Source organism: Nicotiana tabacum, chromosome 9 (genome assembly GCF_000715075.1).
Source record: "Nicotiana tabacum cultivar K326 chromosome 9, ASM71507v2, whole genome shotgun sequence".
Lineage (NCBI taxonomy): Eukaryota > Viridiplantae > Streptophyta > Magnoliopsida > Solanales > Solanaceae > Nicotiana > Nicotiana tabacum.
In genome coordinates this window covers 116,153,167-116,175,443 of record NC_134088.1, presented here as the reverse complement: position 1 = coordinate 116,175,443, position 22,277 = coordinate 116,153,167, and the positions used below count along the sequence as shown (strand labels likewise).

The window sequence follows — 22,277 nt, the reverse complement described above, 5'->3', positions numbered from 1 at the left end:
ATTACTTATTTCCGGATATTGAGCTTACAGCCGCTCTACCTAATCCATGCTTAATTATATCATTGACATTTTATTTATAGCCCATAGTAAGTGTCGAAGTTGACCTCTCGTCACTACTTCTTCGAGGTTAGGCGGGATACTTACTGGGTACGCGTTTATTTATGTACTACACTTGCTGCACATTTTTGTGCAGGTGCATATATGTCTAGTGGCCATGTGGGCGCAGAGGCGCGGTTTTGCGGGGACTTAGGTGAGCTGCATTCCACGTTACGAGTCTGCAACCAGCAGAGTCTCCTTCAAAGTATTTATATTTTTTCTGTCCAATTTGTATTCTGGACAGCTGTTGTATTTATTTTATATTCCTAGTTAATGCTCATGCAGTTGTGACACCGGGTTTTGGGATGATTATGGGTTGTTCTGTATTAAATTTGTTAAAAGTATTATTATTTACTCTGTAAATCCCTATTCTTTACTATTTAAATTGAAGGAAAATATTATTTCAAAAATAATAAAATGAGAATTCAATTAAATAATTATTGTTGACTTGTCTGACAATGGTGTCCGACGCTATCACGACCCTTATGGATTTTGGGTCGTGACAGGTAAGATGTAGTGCAATCAATATCCTTACTTCTAATTGATAGCTGGATTGTAATCGGTAAGCTCAGGGGATGGTGATGTAGAAAACCCGGGTGGGTGGGATGTAATAAGTTGGAGGAAATTTTAGGGTCTAACTTTAATGTAGACTTCAATTATGCTAAAAAGAGGAGAGAAAAGACTTTTGTTAGTGTGTAATAGGAATTCCAAGTTGCTACAGGATGTTGAAAAATGCTGCAATAACTTGGTAAAAACCTTCTATCTGAATTGGTTGAGATGTTCAATCTTAAGGTTCTAGCAGCACCTATGAACATTATTATTCCCTCTCGTAAAAATTGTAAGCAGAAGAATAGGAGAAATTGATATAGGCGATATACTAGCTAATTGGAATTGAGATCTAGGCTTGCTGTTACGTTTCCGTAGGATCTCATATTGGCTTAGAAACTTTTTAATTTTGCCATTGATTTGTATGTTAGAAGCAAATCTGGAAAACATCTAGTATTAAAGATCTTAAGCTATTGTTCTTTTAGGTACGTGCATCCTTGGAAGGATGTGTCTACTGCCGAGAAGCACCAACTTGGTTCATTCTTATTGCATTTGCTTTTAACCTCAACAATCTCTTTGTCTTGACCCCCATGATCATTCAGGTACTAAAATGTACTCCTCAATATTACATTTTTATGTCTGAACGAGGACTTATAGCTTGGTTAGTCATGTTGCGTTATGCATTCGTTCCACCAATTGTTACTGAAGATAAGATAACATAGCATATCAGTCTGCACGAATTAGAATTTAAAATTGAGAATTGACTGGACTGACTTAAAGAAAATAACATGGCTAAGGAAATAGCTCAATTGATCAAGATGGACTACTTTCACAATATATTTTAGATGTAGACTCGCGATTTTTCTGTTTCACATTCAATTTTTTTTTTGACGTTCACTTATTTTATTATTTCAGGTTATGCCAATGAAGTTTGAAAATTTAGCATGGGAAGGATTTCAATAGGATGAAGAGTTGCAGAAATTATTTGAGGGCTATGCATATACTATTTTATTATTGTCGATATTCGATAGGATTACGTACAATGACATTAGTCGTTTAGTTTAAACAATCTAATTTTTTTAAAATCTTTTTCATCGATGCATTCATAGTATGGAATATTCTTTCTTTTATTTTTCTTGACATTACTATTTTTTTTAATGTATTAATAGTAATATCTTTATTAGCATTTGTCACTTGGAAGATAATTTTAACAGCAACAAATAAAGGTTGTCAAAAGGACTAGACAAAGCAATACAATTATTGTTAAAACTTTAATATTTTTTACGGCAATAAATTTTACCCTTCATTTGTCGCTGAAAGGGTTAATTTTTAGCAACTATTAATTGAATTTATCAGCAATAGAAAAAGACGCTAAAGGTGCAAATTAGGCCATTTTTGGGACGAAATTAGTAGCCATTATAATGGCAACTAAACAATTGCCAATAAAGCTATGACTTTTAGCAGCAATTAAAATGGATTTCCCGGCAATATAATGGACGCTAAAGGTAAAAACTAACCCATCTTCCGAATGAATTTAGTGGCCAATATAATGGCCGCTAAACAATTGTCGCAAAAACTGGCAATTGAGACTGCCTTTACCGGCATTTTTTTAAATGGCCGCTAAAAGCTTTAGCGACCAATGTACAACGGCTAAAAATTAATAGCCGGTAAATGTTTTAGCGACAATATTTATTGCCGCTAAAGGCCTTTTCTAATGCCGCTAAAATCCATTTTTGTAAAGGATAAGCTTATTCAGGAGGCTTATTTCCAATAGAGTACTAAATAGATAAATATATTTACGGCGGAGTCCCATATGGATAAACTTATTCAGGAAGCTTGTTTACAACGGAGTATTAAATGAATATCCATAATATAATATATTTATAACAACCTTCTAATTATTTGATAAATTTAATGTTTTTTGAAAAAAGAATTTGGTTAAGCATATTAAGATCACAATCTCAAGAATATTTACAAATATTTATCTCGATTTTAAGATCATGTTTCGTATACTATATGCGATTATATCAATTCTTATGCAATTTTGTGAAAGGAATTTTAACCTTCCTATACACTATTTGAAACCTTATTATCTCTCCGTACTCAAGTTTCAATTTAATTACATGGTCATATACAATTTACCAATTATATATAAATAAGTTTTAAATGAGTATCCCTTTATATTAAGAATTGAATAAGGAATATCAATTAATTCCTTATCCCTTTATACTTGCCCACTCTCTCTCCGTCTCTCTCTGTCTCTGTCTTCGTCTATCTACTCTCCTTCTCTGATATTTTTTTCCAATTTTTCTTCATTTGATGTTCTCTGTTTTTATCTTCCATCTTTCCCTTCCTTCTTATTTTTATGTTCTCTGTTTTTTATGCTTTCTTGTTGTATATAGTTTTAATAAAATTTATCAATGGATTTCAATCGTTTTAACTTAGCAATTTTCTTTCATGTTGCACAATTGGTGTTCAAATTGAAATTGTCAATCAATAAATTTTGAAGGTGTTTGACTCTCCACCATTGGGAGCCATTAAAAAGCTTTGAAATCGAATTTGGGTTTTAAAAACCATTATTTGTTTGGATTGAGTGTTGTTGCAAAAAATTGAGAATATTTTTTGGACTTTATATCTCAATTTTAAGGGTGTTTGGTAAAGATTAGACTTGATTTTGGTTGAATTTCAAACTGAAATTCGAAGAAGAAGAAGAAGAAGAAGAAGAAGAAGAAGAACACATGACATACAATATACTTACGAATTTGTAGTAAAGTTGTAGTATAATTGTATGTGAATTGTATTTTATTGTAGTTATATTTTTTTTATTTGAATGTTATATGAAAGTTGAAAAATAGTTGTATAATATATGAATCGTTATATAAAATTTGTATTTAAGTTATCAATACTATCTTTTTACATAAAATTGTTGATATGTATCAAAATTGTATCAAGAGAGAAAGTTTTGATTGAAATTTTAGAGAGGAAGAAACACACACCATACAAAATATATACAAATCAAATACAAAATATACAAAAGATATATTGTATAAAAATTGTATTTAAGTTGTATGATATTGTAGTTGCATTTAACTAGGTAGAAATAATGTACGAAAGTTGTAGATTAGTTGTAAATAAGTGTATACTGTATAGTTAGTTGTATGAAATTTATTTTTAGTATGTATGAAAGTTGTAGATAAGTTGTATATTGTATAATTAGTTGTATAAAATTTATTTTTACTTTATAAAGAAAGTTACCCTTTATAGCCCCTCAAAATTTTAATAGCCCATATTTTTTTTCATTGACACGAAATGGCCCTTCGGCCCAAACATATTGCATCTAGTACCCCGAAATGTATATTTTGTATATTTTTTGTATATTGACAGTCTACTTTGTATATGTTTTGTATAGTGACAATCTATTTTGTATAGTAATAGTCTATTTTGTATAGTGACAGTCTATATTGTATATATTTTGTATAGTGACAGTCTATTGTATATAAACTGTATAGTGGCAGTTTATTTAGTATATTTTTATATAGTGATATTTTATTTTGTATATATTTTGTATAGTGACAGTCTATTTAGTATATGTATATTTTTTTTTCTGTATAAATTGTATGGGTTAGTGAGGATATGCATAGCTAAGTGAAGTCAGGACAGAATCAGAGTAAAAGGACACTTTTTTCTTTCACAACTTATAAAGTTAAGAACCGGATCTTTTGACTAACCAAATTTATTGTTTTCCCTTTTCTTTTTACTGTTTATAGTAAGGGAAGCCCCTAAGCCTTTTAGGCACGTAGTATTAAATCCTATCAACAAACCACACGTATGTACCCCAACAACATCTCATTTAACCTCGACGCAATAATGGATACAAATTTGGAACATTTACATTGGAGACTTCCTTCATCCGCCTTCTTACTAGCCATTTCCTTCTTATTATTCTAAGTATTTACCCAACGAGAAAAACGAGTTTCATCCTCAGAGATTTCTGGGGTTTTACTTTCCCAGATTCTAGGCAACGAGAAAAACGAGTTTCCCAGATTTCTGGGAATTTCTCTACTGGTTGTTTCTGTGCTCGGATTGGTTGGGTCTTGTTGCCGAGTCACGTTTTTCCTGTGGATATATTTGTTTTTGCTTATCGTAGGGTTGCTTTGTTTCTCGATGTTCGCTATTTTGGTCACAAATAAAAACGTGAGCAGGGCTTTGTCTGGGAGAGGTTATATGGAGGTCAAGTTTGGAGATTATTCGCACTGGTTGCAGAAGTATGTCGTTAATGCTGAGAATGGGGAGGAGATTAAGAGTTGTTTGGTTGATACGAAATTCTGTCAACGTTTACCTCCGGCTAGCAGTTGGTAGAAAATAGGGAAAGAGGAGAGGAGACGAAATGGTGTAATTGAATCTCATAATTTAAGGCATTAATAATGGATTTGTATATAAATTGTAAGAAAATCTTATTTAGGACAGGTAATATACAAAATTAGGACAATTCTGGTAAATAAGTTTCAAATATTGTATAGGAAATTTTTTTTTTTTTTTGTGAAACATATATGAGCCCAAAGTTATTGGGTTCTAAATTAATAAAATTTTATATTTTTAATAGATTTCTTTAAACTAATATAAAGTTAGGACCAAAATTAATTCGGTCAAAGTGTTATGGAAATGATGGAATGACCGCTTGTTTTAGATAAAAGTGATTATAATATATGTATATAGTTAATTTTTTTATATGGTAAGTTGAACATGTATAATCTGGCTGGTCTAAATTAACATGATTAAATGTACTACAATTATTTCTTTTTAGAAGTTTTGTCAAAAGACAAGGAATAAGGATATTGCACATCCAATTTGGCTGTATGCATGTGGTTCAAAGTCCTCTTACGTTCAAAATCAGACTCTTTTATTAGTTTCACGTCATTGGATAAGAAGAGAGATAATTAGAGGTGCTCTTTTTTCTCTCTTAAAATGGCGTCTTTTGCAAACTCCAAATCCAAGTACAATATTATCAGCCAAAAAAACCAGTAAAACTACAATTCAGTTAACTTCCAATATTTTCTGCTAACTAATGTCTGTTCCATTCATGGATTGTATCGTGTTTAAACATCCATCATTTCGAAGAATCTTTATCAGCTCAAATTGTTTTGGGACTTGTCAAAATATTGTTGGATTTGGGCAATACAGAAAAAGAACAGTATTTACTACATGCTGTTCTACTGGAATTAACCCATTTGAAAGCAATCAGAATGGTTCTGTATTTGGTGGTTTGAATGATCAGAATTCTTCAGTTCCATTTGAAACATTGAGTGCTGAAATAACACCAGAAACTATTGATTTCTTTGTGAGTGATGCTGAGGGTGATCCTGATTGTCCCACTAGCGGTTATTCTTCAATTGGGGAGGCACTTACTGCATTGCGTGAAGGAAAGGTTGGTGTTTTTCCCCCATTTTTGGGACTTGAGTTTTGTGAATTTCTTGAAATATTAGTTGAATGGACTAGTAGGGTTGGAGTTAATTTCACAATTTCTTGTGCAAAGTTACTGAAATTTATCCATGGTATATATAGGCGAGCCAGAATTTAAAACTTATAGGTTCTGAATTTGACACTGAACCCATAGCTGGCCATAGTTATGGGTTCACAATGTCCGAACCCATAACTGATACTCTCCCTCCTCCCTTGACTATACACGTTACAATAATTGAACTTTACCCACTATAACATTAAAATCACTAACTTTATTTACTGCTATAAAGTGAAGTAAAAAAAAACTATTTTTTTAATCATATTAAATTCACTAAATTTTACCACAATAATGAAAAAGTTGATCCATCAAGTTGACTTTAATATTAAAAAAAATGGCAGCCCGGTGCACAAAGCATCCCGCATTTGCGCATGGTCCGGGGAAGGGCCGCACCCAAGAGGTGTGATGTAGACAACGTAACCTAATGCAAGCAATAATGGCTGCTTTCATGACACCCATGATCTATAGGCCACACGGAGACAACTTTACCATTGCTCCGAGGCTCCCCTCTTGACTTTACTATTATATTGTGTAAAATATTGTGCCTTTACTGTTATAGTGGTTAAAATTCATTCACTTTAATATGATAAAAATAATAATAATTTTGTGACTTTACTATTATAGTGGTAAAGTTCACTAAAGTACAAAAAAATGTTCTTTTGTGAATTTAACTTGTAGTTTTGTGTTCATTTGGTAAAACTTATGATTGTGAAAATGTGTCAGTTTGTGATTGTTGTAGATGATGAAAGTGGGGAAGTGGAAGGAAACCTTGTAATGGGAGCATCATTTGCTAGTGCAGAGGCAATTGCATTCATGGTAAGATATGGGTCAGGCATTATTTCTGTGGGAATGAAAGAAGAGGATCTTGAAAGACTTGAGCTTCCTTTGATGTCACCTGAAAAAGAAGATGACTCTTCTGCTCCATCCTTCACAATCACAGTGGTAATTTGACTCTTCTCTTCCTTCCATTGTTAAAAGTGTTGTATTGTACGCCTTCTTGTTATATCTCATGACTGAAATACATGCTAAGATTTCGACGAATTGATTGGGAACTGATATCAGTATGGTCGACACAGTAACAGAAAGTCTGCAGTTTCACTAAATGTAACTCTTGTTAGTTTCTATTTATATTGCATTTATATAGTGGCGAGTAGATTTCTATCGTTTATGTATCTGTGTCATTGTGTAGCAATTTTATAAGCTATATTCTGTGTAAATGATTCTAAATGTATTATATTTAAATTTCCGAGGCTGACTGAAAAATTCCATGATATCCAAATGTAGTGTGATATTTGGTAACAATTTTGCTCATTAAAGTACCTTGTTTTATCGTTCATAGGATGCAAAGGTGGGCACATCTACTGGTGTATCGGCTTCAGATAGGGCTAAAACTGTGCTTGCATTGTCATCTCCTACTTCTAGTCCTGAAGATTTTAGAAGGCCAGGCCACGTTTTCCCCCTCAAGTATCGAAATGGTGGGGTCTTAAGAAGATTTGGTCATACTGAGGCTTCTGTTGATTTAGTCATGTCAGCCGGTTTGCAACCTGTTTCTGTTCTTTCAGCTATAGTTGATAAAAATGATGGTTCAATAGCCACCAAGCCCATTTTGGAGAATTTGGCCTTGGCGAACAAGATTCCTATTGTCTCAATGACTGATTTAGTAAGGTGAATCATCAACATTTGTTCATCCCATTTCTGTAGCCTCTTTCTTTCCATGTTCCCTATTCTGCATAATAGTGTTGAGAACTTTGACTGCATTTTCAGGTTCCATATTTGCCTATTGCAGCCTTCATTTTGTACTCATTAAATTATGCATGAGAAAGCAACAACAGCCAACTTACTAATTTGTATGTCATGTTTTATTGCTTGCAGATATAGGAGAAAGAGGGAAAATCTTGTCGAAAGAACTGCAGTGTCACGTTTACCAACTAAATGGGGATTATTTGAGGCTTACTGCTACCGTTCAAAGCTTGATGCAACTGAGCATATAGCCGTTGTAAAGGTCAAAAGCATAAATTATTAGTGATTTTATCCTTCAAAGAAGTTGCATAATTCATCCGGAATTCTAAACTTCAAAAGTTTTCAACAGGGTGATATCGGGAATGGCCAAGATGTGTTGGTAAGGGTACACTCAGAGTGTTTGACGGGGGACATATTTGGATCTAGACGATGTGATTGTGGTAATCAGCTGGATTTGGCAATGCAGTTGATTGAGGAAGCTGGTCGAGGTGTGGTTATCTATCTCAGAGGCCACGAAGGAAGAGGCATTGGCCTCGGTAACAAGCTTCAGGCTTATAACTTACAAGATCAAGGCCATGACACTGTCGAAGCCAATTTGGAACTCGGCTTTGCTGCAGATGCTCGTGAATATGGCATTGGTGCACAGGTTAGTCACATAATTTTCTCATATCTATAACAATCAGGGGAGAGGTGAGGGGTTACTGGCACCCTATAGGCTTGGAAAAAACCATGTATATATTATTGTATATACGTCGAGGACCCCTATAATAATTTAATTGTTCCCTTAAAACAACAAAATGCCCCTTGGTTGCACTGGTTCTGCAGGCTGTTGGTTCCATTCCCTCATTGCCAGACCTTAGTACTCCATATTTAGTAATCAACTTGGTTTATTTATTTTTTAATTCAAACATTAATTTAGTACATAGAAGTCACTTAGTTTAATTATTTTCTTTTAAAATCTCTCCATCTAAGCTCCAAAACTCAACTTCTCTTCACGATTAGTTCTTTGTATCTTCTACACAAAATACTCAAAAATTCTATTGGAGATACATCTTTCTAGACTTTGAAAAGTTAATAAAGAGACATAAAAATAATGATTAAAGACAGTAGGAAAGGGGGATAAAATATTTCATTAACTAGTTTCATTAGTCAATAATCCTTATCTCTAACCAATTTTTATTATTATTTCATTTAGAAAAAATAAAGACAACTAAAACCCTTCTCCTTTCAACGATTTAGTACTAGTACATAGAAGTCACTTAGTTTAATTTTTTTCTTTTAAAATCTTCCATCTAAGCTCCAAAACTCAACTTCTCTTCACAATTAGTTCTTTGTATCTTCTACACAAAATATTCAAAACTCTATTGGAGATACGTCTTTCTAGACTTTGAAAAGTTAATAAAGAGACACAAAAATAATGATTAAAGACAATAAGAAAGGGGGATAAAATATATCATTAACTAGTTTCATTAGTCAATAATCTTTATTTTTAATCAAATTTTATTATTATTTCATTTAGAAAAAATAAAAAAAATAAAGACAACTAAAACCTTCTCCCTTCAACGTTTACTTTGGTAAAGTAGCAAGTATTCGTTCACTCTGGGACTTCGATTGAGGCCTTTTGGACTGCTTACAGACTTTTATTAGTCATGATTTTAAGTTTTTTATGTTTTAAATATTCTTTCGGCCACGAACTCGTAATCACTAAGTGTTCGAAGAGTTGCACGCCAAATTTTATTGCAACTAATGTTATTTTCATATTTACGTTAAAGATAATAGTGCCCCGCGACTTTCAAATCCTGGGTCCGCATCTCATCCCAATTTCCCAACATCGACAGACAATCAAGTACTAATTTTCTAGTTTCTACTGATAATTGAGTATCTATTAACAAATGGAAGAATATGACTTAATTTTATTTGATTGCAACAGATGTTGAGGGATATAGGAGTTCGTACCATGCGCTTAATGACTAACAATCCAGCAAAATTTACCGGTCTAAAGGGATATGGTTTAGCTGTCGTTGGACGAGTACCAGTTCTGACACCCTTCACAGAGGAAAACAGGAAGTATTTGGAAACAAAACGAACAAAAATGAGTCATATATATGGATCTGATGTGCAGGGACCAATTAAGGCGTCCATCAATCGAAGTTTAAAGAAACAAGATCCGCCCCAGGAAAGAAAAGAAAGTTGAGTAATAGCAGATTACTTTCAAGAAGGGAGATTCTCTCATCTGTTTCATTCTTGATTCACATTTTTTTGGACAACTAATTATTTGAGGTATATTCCAATTACAGAAAAGAAAACGCAAGCAATGATACAAAAATACCTTCTGAAAGATAGACTGTTCTGCTGTGCTTTCTTTAATTTAGTTCCCCAGCCAGATAACTATGTACATCCAAAATCCAAAAGCTAAAAAATTTCTTCTGAACTTTAACTTTCTGTATCTCATTTCATCTTTTAATGGATAAAGATCTGTTATTTGAGGGATTTTGCAAGTTCCAAGTCCCACTATGTTCAACTAACTGAAAAAAACAGTACAAGGAAGTGAAAATATGAGTTCCAATCTATAAGCTGAAACAAATACATATATCTCAATGGAGCTACAAGCTAGAGAAAAAAATATGACCACAGTTAAAATTTGTTTGGTGTAATTTGTGTTTCTGATTTGATTGGTATAGTTTTATTCAGTCAGTTATCGTGTCTAACTTCTATTACCAGTATTTTATAATACCGAGTGTTCCTTTTTTGTTATTTGTGTTCCGTTGGATGAAGCAAACTTATTATCACTGACGATAAATTTCATGGACTGATGGACGACGAGAAAGAAATGTGAAGAATGAACTTGTACTTTGGCATGATACAATCTGCTAAATTTATTATCTATGTTCTTACAAGAATTCCTCATTACGTAGGAATGATAATTCAAACTGTTCGATAAAAGGGACAGTTAGTTGCATCAGACAGAAATCTCAAGGAGGTATCATCCTTACAAGGAAGAAAAAACTTGTCATACATCACATAAACTCTTAAATCGTTCTTTTGTTACCATAATTTCTGACTTTGCTAACCATTCTGATTATCCTTGCCTCTTCTGAACTTCTTCTCGTGCTTGTGAACTTGTCTTTGCTAATCAAAGAGTATGATATATATCCCAAATCCTTGTTCATAAATCTCTCTACAGGGTCAGGAAGAGAGCATACTGTGGAGCTCTCACTATAGACAGTGTAATGATTGAGAGACATACCAATTAGTTGTTAGACATAGTTGGAAATGGAAAAGCGCTAGTCAGAACTTCCTTCTACAGCTCTAGTAGGATGATTATGTAATATCTGTGACCGGATATCCTCATTGTGCACTGACCTTTCATGATTGAAATCTTCCCTTCTCAGAGTTTCTAGTAATGTGTACATAGAAATGGAATGTCCTTGTTGCATTTTGACATTAAATACATTTGATCTGCACAGTGGGCAGCTTGAATGAATCTGAAACCAAGTGTCAATACAGGCAACATGGAAAACATGAGAGCAATAAGGTAAGTGTTTCAGCCATTCACCATCTACAAATTCACCTAAACAAACTGCACAATCTGCATTATTTGGTCTGGTTGTTTGTTCGTTGTTCTTCTTGAACTGAGTGATTGGCAGTGAATGCATAATATAAGAGTCTAGTCCCCTGCTATGGATCTGTGAATCAGTATCATCAAGAATTTGCTCGTTTAGATGATGCCTTTGAGTTGGATTTCTGTACAAACGTGCAGATAGATACCCACAACAGCGTGTCTGTATTATCTTCAAATAACTAAATAGAAGAAGTATCAAACAAATTACACCAACTGAGGCAATCAGCAGTGGATCCCAACGCGAAGGTCCAATGCCTGGAGAGGAATTTGGACTAGACATGCTATTCTGAATTTCTGAAAAAAAAGGCAGGAAAGGATTCTTAGAATTGAATTGATAGGGATTTTAAGACAAGTTGCTATAAGAAAATTTGAGGGTTAACTTAGTCTAGGAACTTTGTATTTGGAGAGTATTCTAAGTTTAGAAAAAACTTTTGAGGACATGTACTGACGGTCATATCAAAGTTAGAGACCAATATAGACAAACAAGGTTAGTGATGAATCCAAGAATTCAACACTCACACTTAACTTTTTGGTAAGTTCATTTATTTGCAAGAAGAGGTTACAAATCTCTACTATCCAGACGATAAAAAAAGAGTCGAGGGGCTACCGGAAACAGCCTCTCTACCTCCTATGGGTAGAGGTAAGGTCTTGCGTACACACTACCCTCCCTAAACCCCACTTGTGGGACTCCACTAGGCTTGTTGTGGCTGTTGTTGTAGACGATCAAAAAAGAGAATTCTTGGTTCATTTATCCGTCTTAAGGACAGAAGATAGGATTCATCAAATTCTATTGAGACTTTCTGTACCGCGAGTCTCTTTTTGATACCAAGGATTCTAGACACTGATAACATTTTTTGTTTGTCATTTTCTTTGCAATCACTACGATGCTTTCATTTTGCAGGCAGCTCACTGGACAAATACTATATCCAGAATTTTGCTGTCAGAATAGTTTTAAAATGATAGTTCAGTCTACATTAGCAAGGGAGTCTTGGCGTAGCTAGTAAAGTTGCTGCCATGTGACCAAGAGGTCGGGTTCGAGCCATATAAACAGCCTCTTGCAAATATGTAGGGTACAACTGCGTACAATAGACCCATGTGGTTCAGCCCTTTCCCGGGCTCCGCGCATAGCGGGAGCTTAGTGCACCAGGCTGCCCTTTTTTAGTTCAGTCTACGTTAGACAGAGTCCAATTGGTGGAGGGTCTGTTTCTTGGTGGAAATGACAAAAACAATTCTTTTTCTGAAAACACATAAAATGTTTTCTTAGACAACAAAAACTTCAGGGAAAAGGTTCAGTTGCACATTTAAGGAGCCACAAACATTAAGTTTTGAGTGATATATCAATATATTTATATTGAATCATAATCAAAATTCACATTCATAGTAATTGTTTATTGAATAAAGAAAAGAGAACTGTAATAGTAAAAAGCCAAAACAAATATGAAATTCATTAACCAAAAAGAACTCATACTGTCAAACTCAAAATCAGTATATCCAATTTACAAACACTCAGCAATCTGCTTTATACAAAAATTGGAAGCATAGGCATCCATTTTTCAACTTGTTTTACTGCAACCTTTGTCTCTTTCCCAGGACAACAAAATTGCACCAGAAGATATCAACCTCTGATTCTCCAAACAAGAACCAGAGGGAAAATTAGCAAAGTTCAACATAGATGTTGACATCATTTGTGAAGATCCACATGACATCTCAAAATAAGGTTGAGAATGCAATATTCTTGAAGCAAGATTCAGATTTGTAATCTCAGCTTCACACCCTTTAATGGAAACTGGTGGAATATTAGACGGCTTAAGCTGAGGCGGATTACGCCATTCAGGAAGTGATCCAACTATAAGAAGTGTCTGTAGAGGTGGTCCTGCTTCAAGAACAGACTTCAACAGTTTCCCTTTCTGTGGCAAAGATTTCCCCTTTACAAGATTTTCAATAACCAATGTGGCCTGATCCAAAGGCCGATTCATATAGGGTACTGCATTTGAATTAGCCATGTTGTTGTTGGAAAATTCAGGGGATGAAACTGCATCAAGAAACGAGTCGACCGGGGATGAATAATGTGACTGATAATTGTATGTTTCAGAAAGGCTGTTTGATTCAGTTATGCTTGAATTTGCTTTTGTTGCCTTCACAAGAGGACTATCAACTTGGAACTGAGATGAAGTTATTTTGTTGAGTAGTTCCTGAAGTTGATTTCTTGCTTCATCTCTTTCTTGACAAGCCATCTTTTGTAGTTGGATCAATTGCTTTACATATTCATTGTTCTTCCTTATTTCTTCACTTGTTTCCACTTTCAACTTTTCAAGTTCAAGACTAGTGTACACTAGCTTCTGTCTCATTTCCTCCATGTTCTGCAACATTTTATCAAAACAAAGTTAGAGAAAAGTCTTAAAAATTTGAACTTTATTAACAAAGAAAAGGTCCTTTAGACATGCTAATCATGAAAGATCAGTAAAGAAATCTTCACAGTAATTATCTGGTTATAATCATTCCATGAACAAGTCTTAGACAGGGCCCATGTAGAAGGTGATGAAATAATCTCACTCAAATGCAAAAGTTTTAAAACTTAAAAACAAAAATTAAGTAGAAAGCATATCTTTCACCCTTGGATACCAATATTATAGAAAAAATTGATGCATTGGGCCCTGCAATGATTAATTCTTTAGATTTGCCTATAGCTTCTTGAACAGTGAAAATGTCTAATAATCAAAGCAAAACCTGTTTCGAATTAGAGAAAAAGGGATTGCACCACTTTTACCAAACAAAAACTACAGTTAGTCTAAAGACACAAGATCATTGACTGTGCAAAAGAAAACTCAATACTTAAATTTACTGTTTCTACAAGGGATCCTGGCGTAACTGGTAAAGTTACTGCCATGTGACGATGAGGTCACGGGTTCGAGTTGTGGAAACAGCCTCTTGCAAAAATGCAGGACAAGGCTGCGTGCAATAGACCCTTGTGGTCCGGCACTTCCCCGAACCCCGCGCATAGAAAAGTTTAGTGCACCGGACTGCCCTTTACTGTTTCTATATAAGGTTGGAGTTTTAGCAAAATACAATGATATTCCGTAAATCCATTTCAAGATATTTCTTATCTAGCCATTATGGACTGCCCCATTCAGGCATTCAGACTCTTCACACACACACAGAGAGGAAAGTATGGGGTTTCAGTTTTGAAGTGAAGTTATAAACAGAATAAAATGGTACAGAGATGACATGAAGTGAGAAACTGTAATGAAAATGAAGAAGGAAGCACCTCTTGGTAACACCATAAAGAAGCCATTTCTTCCATTTTCTCTCACAAACACAATCACTATTACTCAGAAGAAGGAATTGGAAAAAGAGAAATGAAATCTTGAAAAGAATTTTTGAGGGGAAGGGGAGTTTTAGGAGAGATGGATTGTAAGTCTTATATAGAAGGAAGCTACCCAAAAAAGACAAAAGATGCTCCAGTATTGAGCAACCAATCTCTATTATGGTAACAAAAGTTTATTATGGCATCTTAAGGACTTTCCATTGAAGTACTACTGGAAAAAAGAAAGAGAAAAAAAGAAGAAGAAGAAAAAACCCCATTTTTCTTAAGTCTTCTCCCTCGTTCTACTCTATGAACTATTTTTGGATTGCACACTTTTAGCGCCCTTGTCTCTTCTTACCTTAAACAAATAAGCTGACAGTTCAAATTTTATTACACTATGGGTGTGTTTGGTACAAAGGAAATTTTCCAACAAAATATTTTCTTGGAAAATAAGTAGTAATCTTACTCATTTTTTGGTGTTTGGTATCCAAATTAACGAAAATAACTTCTTAAGAGTATTCATAAATAATTTAGATACAATAAACATGAAGCTATAAACTTTCGAACCAACAACCTTCTGAACCTCACAAATTCCATAAACTTCTGAACCGCTAAACTTTCGAATCCGCGAACTTTCGAACCGGTAAACTCTTTAATTTCTAAATCTGCAAACTCCAAATACATAAACCTCCGAACTCATAACTTTGGAACTTTCTATTAGCGTCGGACCTTGAGTCGAATTGATCGTGTCATGTGCAACGTCCATCAATGATGGTTCATTAGTGTCCATTGATTTAGACTCCTTCTCCCTTCTCAACGTAGAAAAGATCGAGAGGGGCCTAAAAGACCCCAAAGAACGGAAGCAGAATTCGATTCACTCCCCATTCTCTCTTAAATAAATAAAGCTCGAACTGGGCCGGGTCTTTCCCTGTTGTTCTGTTCCCGCCACGAGAAAGACACACGAAAGAGGTATTCCCAGCGTGCGTAGGATCCGTTGAGAGTAAATTTTCGAACCTGTAAACTGAAATCTGAAAAAAAACCTTTTTGGAGAAAGGGGGTAGGAGAGGTGGGGTAGGGAGAGAAAGCGGAAGGGGTTGGGGTTAGATGTGAGGGTAGGTGGAGTTTTTGGAAAATATTTTTCTAACATTTTCTAGAAAAATTATTTTTCTCCAATTTCAGAAAAATGTGATATCTAGAAAAATATTTTTCAAACTATTTTGTGCAACCAACTGAAAAATATTTTTCGTCATACCAAGCACACCCTATATATTAATGTATTTTTCAAATTACTAGTAATATACTTATTATGAATAGACAGAGGCGGACCGAGATTTGAAGTTTATGAGTTCTGAATATAAACTGTAGTTTTTTTTAAAAGGATTTTCTCCGCTTTAACATTGTTAGTTCATTTGATCTTATTGGAAATAAAGAAAATAATAGTGTAAATTGATAAGTGAAAATTTTGACTGCTTATTAGCACCTTTTTACTTTGGGTTTAGTCCGAAAGTATTAATTTGTATTTTCGAAACTAATGAAATTGTGCAAATTGCACGAATATTGGAAGTTTGGTCTACCATGATGAAATCCGACTAAAAAGGAGTGTTCCGAAGCACAAGGCATTAAAGAGCGCAGAGGCAAAGAAGTGTGGTCCACAGAAGAAATTGCGGACCGCAGAATTCAATCAGCGGTTGCAAACCAAGCAACATAACCCAAAGGGATTTTGACCAATGTGCGGACCGTACATGAATTATGCGACCGCGGAACAGGGCTTTCACTGGAAAAAAAAATCAAAGTTCAGAGAATATGCAAAAAGACCAAGTCCTGACGCCTTGCTGAAGTGCGGACTACACAAGAATTGTGCGGCCGCAGAAGTTGCTTCGCACCCGCAATTTAGAAATGTACGGCTGTAAAAACCCACTCTCATGCCAACTGAAGAAATTTGCGGATCGCACATGGAATTGTGCGGCCGCAGAACCTCCCGAACTGTATTTTTGTCAGTAAATTCTGGCCCACTATAAATAGACGAGTTTCACAATTTTAGGTCAAGTTTCGAAGTAGAAAGTTGTTGTAGCCGTTACCTTTTGCCATTTTAGGAAGTTTTTGATTATTTTAGTGTTTAAACATTATACTTCATCAATTTAATCTTTGATTATGGGTTTTATTTGCATTTTTTTTCTTCAATACCCACTATGAGTAGCTAGATTCTTACTAGGGTTGTGACCCAACCCTAGTGTGTAAACCTTATAGGTATTTAATTTAATGCTTGTTTATGATTGGGTGTTGATTATTTAGCCTTGTTCATGCTTCAATTTTAGAATTAATGGTTGCAAACATTGATTCATGCCTTTTTGACTCAATCTCTACTTGAGAAAGAAGGACCTAGTCTAGGATAACTTGGCTAACAAGAAATTAGGTTAATTGAGAGTTCGATTAGCCTAATTAAAGGGTTCAAACTAGAGATAGTAAGAACCCGACTTGAGCTCATATCAACAATTTTGTTTTATACCCATTTGAGCTTGAGAAAGTCAAATTGGGCAAAAAATCACTCTTTGACCGAGAGGTATTGGATGGGTAACGTAGAGTTGAGAGCTATAATATACCCCAATCAACAAAATAAGTATTAACGTATTTAACCCATTAGGCGAACACCTAGGTCATGGTCAGATCCCTAGGCTTTTAATTTGGAAAAACACCAAAAATAATCGTTCATTTCTTGTTGGGGGAGCAAACAAACAAATATCTCCGAGGATGCATTGAGGCTAAGGCTTTTTCCCTTCTCTCTACGGGGGAAAGCTTTAGATTGGTTGGAACGATTACTGAACCATTCCATTCACACTTGGGATTAGTTAGTGGAAAAGTTTATCGTTAAGTTCTTCTCTCCCGGGCACATGGCTACACCTCGAGATGAGATTTTGGCATTCAAGTAAGAGCCGAGTGAACCACTACACGAGATATGGGAATGCTATAGAACTATGGTCAAGGAATGTCGCAACAACGATATGACGGAAAATATGATTCAACAAACCTTCTATCGTAGGATTAACACAACCAACCAATGTTTAGTGAATCAACTTGCCGGTGGAAACTTCATGACTACGCCTTATGCGGAGGCGAGTGAGATTTTGGATGAAATGGCAGAAACGTCATCGGCTTGACAATCTCGGGCCAATGTTCCACAAGGTGATCCAAACATGATCCACTTTCATAAAGAATTGCAAGACCACGGGCAAGCCATTGCCGAATTGACAACCAACATGACTCAACTAGCAAAGGCCCAACTAAATCAAGTACAAAATCCCAAGCAAGCCAATGCCATGGAGGGAGTGAAGATGATGGTGAACAAGAGGAGGACCAAGGGTCCACAAGTGCAAAATAGATTGGAGAACTATCTGCAAGAAGATGGTAGTTTAGAGGAATATGATTCCTATAATAAACAAGAAGAGGAGGTGCAATATGTGAACAATTTTTAAGCACAAAGAAACAATGGCGACCTCAAAACAATCAAAAAAATTGGAATTCTAACAATTAAGGCAATTGAAGCGGATACAACAATCAAGGGAATCGGCATAACAACAACAACAATTAAGAAAATTGGAGTGAAAATAATCAAGGAAATTGGGAGGGGGGTAACAATCAAGGCGTATGGAACAACAATCAAGGCAACCGGGGGTCGGGTTTTCAAAGCCCCCCGATGTATCAGCAACTGAGCAACCTGCTTCCTTATCCTTCTCATGGTTCAAGTTCTTCAAACAATGAGATGGGGCATATTGAAAATATGTTCAAGCAAATTATGGAAAAGAATGCAGATTCGGATACCCAACTTGCCTCACACAACACATCAATCTGCAACCTAGAAGTTCAAATAGGGCAAATCTCTCAAGCACAAAATTCTTGTCCTAAGGAGGCACTACTAAGTGACGTGGTAGTAAACCCAAATGGTGGAAACAACACGGGACATGCCATGGCCGTTACCATAAGAAGTGAAAGAGGTAGAAATGCACCAACCTCAAGTCAAAGGCAACTTATTGATGATGAGCAAGTGATGCAAGAAGAGGAGATCCCGAATAATATGGTGCAACCTAATGATGAAGTTCGGATTGATATTGATAATAGTGTGGAAGAGACTCAAGAGGAGGTGAACTCGTCTAGGGAACACATTATTGACATACTAGAGTCGGTAGTGCAAAATGCTAAGACATCATTTCCTAAGCCTCTACCTTCATACCCTCAAAGACTTGCCAAGCAAAATGGTAAGAATCAATTTAAGAAGTTCATTCAAATGATGAAGAGTCTCTCAAACAATGTACCATTAGTTGAAGCTTTAGAACAAATGCCCGGTTATGCAAAGTTTATGAAGGATCTTGTGATAAAGAAGCGGTCAATGAATTTTGAAACCATCAAAGTCACTTATCAAGTGAGTGCGATTGTGCACCCAATGGCTCCTAAGTTGGAGGATCCCGGTGCTTTCACGATTCCTTGTACAATTGGAAGTGTCGAGTTTGCTAAATCTCTTTGTGATCTTGGGGCAAGTATCAATTTGATGCCCTATTCGGTTTTCAAGACTTTGGGAATTGGGCAACCAAGACCCACCTCTATGAGATTGCAAATAGCCGATCGTACCATGAAGAGGCCTTTGGGTGTGATTGAAGATGTCTTGGTTCGTGTTGATAAATTTATTCTTCCGGCAAATTTTGTCATTCTAGATTGTGAGATTGATTATAAAGTGCCGATTATTCTTGGTAGACCTTTCCTTACTATGGTGAAGGCTCTTTGTGATGTTGAAGCCGAAGAACTTACATTCTGGGCCGGTGATGAAAAAGTGATATTCCATGTGTGTAAGTCCATGCGGCAACCAAAAAATCAATGAGGTGTGTTCTTTTGTGGACTTGTTGACCGATGTTATTATTGATGAAATGAGTGCTACAATCAATGTTGGTGATATGTTGGAAGCCGTCTTGCTCAACTTTGATGATGACGAGATGGATGGCTTCATGAAATGTGTGAACTCTTTGCAAGGAATTGGGTCGTACAACTATGCACCCCAGAAATTGTCCTTGGATCTTGAAAATAGGACAACTCCTCCTACAAAGCCTTATATTGAAAAGCCTCCTACCTTGGAGTTGAAGCCATTGCCTCCACATCTTCGGTATGAATTTCTTGGTCCTTGTTCTACTTTACCAGTTATTCTTTCCTCTTGTTTGACTAACGTGCAGGTAGATTCCATATTGGCGGTGCTACAAAAGAGGAAGAAGGATATTGGGTGGACATTGGCGGATATTAAGGGGATAAGCCTCGCCTTTTGCATGTATAAGATCAAATTGGACGATGGCGCCAAACCATCTATTGAACATCAAAGGAGACTCAATGAGGCTATGCCAGAAGTTGTCAAAAAGGAGATTATCAAGTGGTTGGATGTCGGGTTGTCTACCCCATATCCGATAGTTCGTGGACTTCTCCGATTCAATGTGTCCCAAAGAAAGGGGGCATGACAGTGATCACCAATGACAAGGATGAGTTGATTTCTACAAGAACGGTGACCGAATGAAAGGTGTGTATGGACTATCGCAAGCTCAACAAAGTCACAAGGAAGGATCACTTTTCACTTCCTTTCTAATATCAAATGCTCGATAGATTGGCCGGTCGTTCTTTCTATTACTTTCTTGATGGGTATTCGAGCTACAACCAAATTCTTATTGCTCTGGAAGATCAAGATAAAATAATCTTTACATGTCCCTATTGTACTTTCGCCTTCAAGCGGATGCCATTTGGTTTGTACAATGCACTGACGACTTTCGACTTTTCAAAAGTGTATGATGGCTATCTTCATGGATATAGTGGAATACTAACTTGAAGTTTTCATGGATGACTTCTATGTGGTTGGAAATTCTTTTGATGATTGTCTTGCAAATTTAGATAAAGTGTTGGCTAGATGTGAAAAAACCAATTTGGTGCTCAATTGGGAGAAATGCCATTTCATGGTCGAGGAAGGCATTGTCCTTGGCCAGAAAATCTCAAATAATGGAATTGAAGTTTACAAAGCAAAGATTGAGCTAATTTCTAAACTTCCACCTCCAACTTCGGTGAAGGGTGTGCGGAGTTTCTTAGGCCACGCGGGTTTTCACCGGCACTTCATCAAAGATTTCTCTAAGGTGGTGAATCCGTTGTGCAAGCTTCTTGAGAAGGATGCTAAGTTCAACTTCAATGATTATTGCATGAGAGCTTTGAATTGTTGAAGTTCAAGTTGAAAACTACTCCCATCATCACCGCTCTAAATTGGAGTGTACCATTTGAACTTATGTGTGATGCAAGTGACGTAGCGGTTGGGGCTGTTTTGGGGCAACGCATCAACAAGATTTTTCATTCGAACTATTATGCTAGTAAGACCATGAATAGTGCCCAAGTCAATTATAAAGAGCTCCTTGCCATTGTTTTTACAATTGAGAAGTTCCGCCCGTACTTGATGGGTGCAAAAGTCATTGTCCACACGGATCATGCGGCGCTTCGTTATCTTATGAGTAAAAAGGACTCCAAAGCTCGGTTGATGAGATGGGTGCTCTTGTTGCAAGAGTTTGATATTGACATCTAAGATATAAAAGATAGTAAAAACAAAGTGGCGGACTACTTATCTCGGTTGGAGGAGGAGGGGAGGCCGCATGATGGCCTTGAAATCAATGACTCCTTTCCCAATGAGCAACTCTTGGCAAATGTTTTTGTGTATGGAATCATTCCGGATGAGTTCTCTTCAAACCAAAGGAAGAAGCTCAAACAGGATTTTCAAGATTATTATTGGGATGAATCATACCTCTTCCGGATTTGTACGGATGGGGTGATTAGAAGAGTATACTGGAAGAAGAGTAAGGTAAAATTCTTGGGGATTGCCATTCTTTGCCATATGGTGGTCATCACGGTGAAGCAAGAACGGCGGCCAAAATGCTTAGTTGCGAGTTCTATTGGCCTACTCTTTACAAGGATGCAAGTGAGTTATTGAAAAGATGTGATGAATGTCAACGGGCCGGTGGAATCTCAAAGAAAAATGAAATGCCACTCACTACCATTTTGGAGATTGATATTTTTGATGTGTGGGGTATTTACTTCATGAGCCCTTTTGTGAGTTCTTATGGAAACACATACATCTTGATCGCGGTTGATTATGTGTCCAAATGAGTTGAGGCCATTGCTTTACCCAACAATAAGGTGAGAAGTGTGGTGACTTTTTTGAAGAAGAATATTTTTACAAGGTTTGGTACTCCACGTGCAATTATAAGCGATGGTCCCCCCCACATTTTTGCAACAAGACTTTCGACACTTTACTTAGTAAGTATGGTGTTACTCACAAAGTGACAACTCCTTATCATCCATAAGCTAGCGGGCAAATGGAAGTCTCCAATCGGAAAATAAAGAGCATCTTGTCCAAAACAATGAATGCTAATCGGACGGATTGGTCCAAGAAG

The 22,277-nt window shown here is 36.0% G+C and overlaps 2 protein-coding genes across 2 annotated transcripts; one reads left to right on the top strand and one right to left on the bottom strand.

The window, feature by feature from the left end:
- Positions 1–5,547: 5,547 nt before the first annotated feature.
- Positions 5,548–10,390, top strand: LOC107792734 (monofunctional riboflavin biosynthesis protein RIBA 3, chloroplastic-like). Its single transcript, XM_016614968.2, has 6 exons — positions 5,548–6,067; positions 6,884–7,102; positions 7,500–7,825; positions 8,033–8,162; positions 8,250–8,546; positions 9,831–10,390. Exons 1-6 carry the CDS (start codon positions 5,708–5,710, stop codon positions 10,092–10,094), a joined length of 1,596 nt encoding a protein of 531 aa, XP_016470454.1. The 5' UTR covers positions 5,548–5,707; the 3' UTR covers positions 10,095–10,390.
- A 2,543-nt stretch (positions 10,391–12,933) lies between these two features.
- Positions 12,934–15,156, bottom strand: LOC107792735 (uncharacterized). Its single transcript, XM_016614969.2, has 2 exons — positions 14,788–15,156; positions 12,934–13,882 (listed from the first exon to the last, which is right to left on the bottom strand). The coding sequence occupies exons 1-2, from the start codon at positions 14,821–14,823 to the stop codon at positions 13,076–13,078; spliced, it is 843 nt and encodes a 280-aa protein (XP_016470455.1). The 5' UTR covers positions 14,824–15,156; the 3' UTR covers positions 12,934–13,075.
- Positions 15,157–22,277: the final 7,121 nt, after the last annotated feature.

What these genes read in the sequence shown, in the direction of transcription:
- LOC107792734 (XM_016614968.2), top strand. Translation starts at nt 5,708, where the DNA reads ATGTCTGTTCCATTCATGGATTGTATCGTGTTTAAACATCCATCATTT. An exon ending in CTGCATTGCGTGAAGGAAAG is followed by an intron (nt 6,068 to 6,883) that starts GTTGGTGTTTTT and finishes AAAATGTGTCAG; the next exon opens with TTTGTGATTGTTGTAGATGA. An exon ending in AGCATATAGCCGTTGTAAAG is followed by an intron (nt 8,163 to 8,249) that starts GTCAAAAGCATA and finishes AGTTTTCAACAG; the next exon opens with GGTGATATCGGGAATGGCCA.
- LOC107792735 (XM_016614969.2), bottom strand. Translation starts at nt 14,823, where the DNA reads ATGGAAGAAATGGCTTCTTTATGGTGTTACCAAGAG. An exon ending in CTTTATGGTGTTACCAAGAG is followed by an intron (nt 13,883 to 14,787) that starts GTGCTTCCTTCT and finishes AAAATGTTGCAG; the next exon opens with AACATGGAGGAAATGAGACA.